This window comes from Sinocyclocheilus rhinocerous, unplaced genomic scaffold, assembly GCF_001515625.1.
Source record: "Sinocyclocheilus rhinocerous isolate Xijiao unplaced genomic scaffold, SAMN03320098_v1.1 scaffold11, whole genome shotgun sequence".
NCBI classification, from domain to species: domain Eukaryota; kingdom Metazoa; phylum Chordata; class Actinopteri; order Cypriniformes; family Cyprinidae; genus Sinocyclocheilus; species Sinocyclocheilus rhinocerous.
Window position 1 is genome coordinate 351,449 of NW_015625587.1, and position 3,984 is coordinate 355,432.

The window sequence follows — 3,984 nt, forward strand, 5'->3', positions numbered from 1 at the left end:
GGGGTTAAAGCAAAACAAAAATCTTCGACCAAACCCCATACCTCAGCCATACCTGTCACACACACCCAGTTTAAGAGCAGTATTTTTCTTCTTGTAATTAGGAGCGCTTGTCCTCCTAATTTAAACATTTAGGAGCACCTTCTGATCAATAATCAAAAATTCTGATCAAAAATTAGCCTTCCTAATACGAGGTGGACGGAAATCCGTCGTAGCGACGGAAAACTTTAATCCCTGTGTACAGTTTTTTTTTTTACATGATGGCCCATCTTTCCCAATTCAGTCTGTGCTGTGTTTTGAAAGTCGGGTCACAATTGGTCACCTACTCATCCTGTCATCTTTTGCAGCTTGATTGACAGAAGAGGCTTTTTACCTCCAGATGATGCACCTCAAATTGTGACCTCTGACACGGAGCTCCCTCATTTCATGGCTAAGAATGACACAAATATGGTAAGAGTGCCTCATCACGTGATATCTTCAAGGCGGAGCATTAGTTCCAAAATCATTTTAACACAAAGTATTTTTTTAATAGTTTAAGCATTGTAGCTATAGTTAAAAATTCTGATACATTAGTCAGTCAAAAAACATTCCATGGCATTTCAAATCATACACTAGCACTCTAAAGTTTGGATTCAGTAAGATTTATCTTAAATTAATTATTTTATTCAGAAAGGATGCATTAAGTTGATCAGAAGTGACAGTAAAGACTTTTGCATTGTTACAAAAAATATATTTAAGTGAAATGCCATTGTGTTGATGAATTTTCACATTATTACTGTTTTTATTACTGTATTTTTGATCAAATAAATGCATTCTTGGTGAGCATAAGAGATGTATCTCAAAAAGATCTTACCAAGCCCAGACTTTTGAATGGTTGTAAATATGAACAGAAACCATGACTTCAACGGATCTGATACCATAAACTTTGTCACAGAAAAGCATGTGAAAATGAATGAGGTTATTCTGGTTTAATCATGTTTATTGTAAACCCTGGCTTGCTGGGAAAGAGCTCATATTTACAGTTAATGAGGCTTGCACCTGTTCTGTTTGATGTGTGAAGATATGCACATGGAAAAATTTAGATGGATGACAAATGGATTGGAACCGCACATCAACCTTACGGAAGATTATGGAGTCACGTTTCAGTAAAAATTTAAACAAGTTGGCAATCAAGGTTACAAATGCTATTTTAAGATGTTTTTGTCACTGCTAGTCGCAAAGCTAGAGTGGAGTGAAATCATGCAGAGAAGGTTAGATTTGTAAAAAAAAAAAAGTTTTTAATTGTAGAAGTCCACAAATTCCACTCCAGATTCGTTTTAGTTTATGTTTTGATATTGATTTGCATCAAGCCCTGATGTTTTAAGTTCTGAACTTCACACAGGAGGAGAACTGTCAGGAGTTTGCTCACTCCTGCACTGCCTGAAGGCTCCTGCAGCTCTGTGACATTCAATGGTAAGGGTGTGTTATGGGGCTGATTGCATGCCATTCCATGGCTGCCTTCTCATGACTCTTTGGGCTTTACTTTGCCTTTTATTTGAACTGTCTAATTGGCTTCCATTTCTTTGCTTTAAAACCATTATCATAAGACATGTCCATCATGTGAGAGGAAATCATTGGGCTTGTTGTCTCTGTTCCTTCTTTGTTCCTGGATGAGTGTTTTAGCTGACATCTGTTTATACTCCATTTTGTGATGGTCGTGTTCATATATTAGTGTTTGCCAGAGGTCTGCAGTTGTTTGGTTTTTCCTCCATTGTCATTGTTTCCTAATTAATGTATCATCGTCATCACGATTCATCTGTGCTTGTCTCATTCTCATCCACTCTGGGGATTCTGTTGACTGAGGTCATGGTAATGCTCATCACTAGTTATCATGCACACGTGTTCTTTTCCACCTTTTCTCATGATGGATGTTCATCCTGATGTTAAGGAGGTGTTTTCATCTTTGCAACCCCTGAAGATCCCCTTATAACTTCAGCTGCACTGCTTGAGCTAATCGGAAACCTTGAAGTGAAATGCTTTGTTTCCATTTGTCGCTACATTTTCATATTATAAGTTCCTTGGCAATACTAACCTACTTTCATCTTTATTCTAATCTGGTTCTAGTTTCTCATACTCACACTTGCTCTGCTGTCTAACATCAGTTGATACTTTCTTACCCCAAAATCATGTTTTATGACCATGATCTTTGTTAGTGTTTTTGTCTCTTAAGTAGGGCTGCACAATATATTGAAATAAAATTGATATAGCAATATGTCTTAGTGCGATTGTCAAATCGCTTAGGCTGTGATTTTAATTAAATGTATTATTTACTGGTTTCAAGCATGACATTTACACACAGGTATAGTTCATGATACAGTGTTTCAGCATCTGAAGACGTCTTGGTTTATTTACTGTGAATGGAGCCCTTCCGAGACAGCCGAATGCATGTAAATGAATACACAGAGCTGAACTTCACTATGAAATCGGCAACCCGTCAAAATAAAAGCTTCATGGTTTACCATTTGAAAATTGAGAAATTGAGTATAAAATTATGTTTTTATGCTCAGTTCATCTGTTTATTTTACAGTATTATTACAATATATTTCTTATTCAATATTTTTGTTTCATAATATCACAATCTTAATATTCTAATCAATAATCACAATAAAATCATGACAGTTATTATTTTATAGTCATATTGAATTAGTCAAAAACAATAGGAATGTGGCCTATAAAAACTCAAAAAGAAAGAGATTTTTTAACTTATTTTCTGTGTAGGTGCACTCCTTAACAAAGTCACCCCACTAACTCTACGATAATTAATTTTTTCTAAATAGTTATTTAAGTAATCATATCGATGTATATTGCAGAAAAACAAAATGATCGCAATGTCATATTTTTCCTTTTTTTTTTTACCTTGTTTTTTTTTTTTTTGCCATTCTTTTCGCAGTGCACACAGGGCACAAAGGAGCTTTTAGAATCAATGGCACACTCTACAGTGATCCAGAGCACCTGCGCTCCGTGCACACCCAAAACCACCCCGGTCCCCCAAGAGAGTCTACTAAGTACCGTCTCTATCACTGTCTCTCCCTCCAGCAAGTCTCCTTCTACCGGCTGTTCAGGCCGCCAGGCCCGGCGCCCCATTGACGTTCCCTGCTCCCAGAGAGGGAACAAACAGGCCGCTCTTCACACCCATAAACCCATGTTGCGTGTATCCAGCCCTCCCTACTCCCTTGGCCACAGTCCGATCATTCTTAGTGACACTCCCGACATGGTCTTTATCCCACTTAACTGAGCGCAGTATCTCTGCCACCAGCAGCCTTGTGCAAACACTGTCCTCTCTTTTACCACTTTGAGAACAGCATCACACTTTTTAAGAAACTGTGACATACTATACTCAGGATCCTCTCAGGAAACATGCCATCTTTCATCAAATGGAAATAAGCCTGCATTGACTTCTTAAATATCAGAGGGATTTTGAGATTTTTTTTGTTCCGTTAACAACATCATACACTTGGTGGAGAGAAGCGCAAAACATCTTCAGATGATCAGTGTTTTACAGAACCTCAAGCCATTTTTTTCAGCCTTTTGCCATCCGCTTAAACCTAATGCAATAATTATATGCTTAGAAAGGTCACTTGGGTCTAAAAAAGCCTTACTTCAGTCACTTCTGTTCATTTTGGTGTTAAAAGACCTTCTACAATAAAGTCATTGTTGGTTAAAAAGAATTCACACCAACAGCCAAGTATATAAACAGCAGTTATGAATGGGTATCAGAGAGCTCAGGATTCAAGGGTTAATGAGTTATCCATGTACGCGATACAATGTTACTGTTGGTCCAAGGTTTATTTTCTCCTGTATAATGTTGCGTCTACAAATGAATTAACAGCTTTTATGTTTATTTTGTGTCGTTTTAATACAGGGTCTTTCCTTCATTGAAAAATTTTCGGTGGCAGCCCAAGTGAAATTTGGCCATCCTAAAGCAAATGAAATAGTATTTGATGCAAT

General features: G+C 37.3%; 1 protein-coding gene across 1 annotated transcript in view; it reads left to right on the forward strand.

The window, feature by feature from the left end:
• Nucleotides 1-3,506, forward strand: part of LOC107755290 (palmitoyltransferase ZDHHC18-like) — an 8,537-nt gene extending 5,031 nt beyond the window's left edge. Inside the window, exons 9-10 of the mRNA XM_016572041.1 lie at nucleotides 345-447; nucleotides 2,927-3,506. Coding sequence (XP_016427527.1) covers nucleotides 345-447; nucleotides 2,927-3,271 — 448 coding nt within the window. The 3' untranslated portion in view covers nucleotides 3,272-3,506. The remainder of the gene's footprint in view (nucleotides 1-344; nucleotides 448-2,926) is intronic.
• The last annotated feature ends 478 nt before the right edge of the window (nucleotides 3,507-3,984 follow it).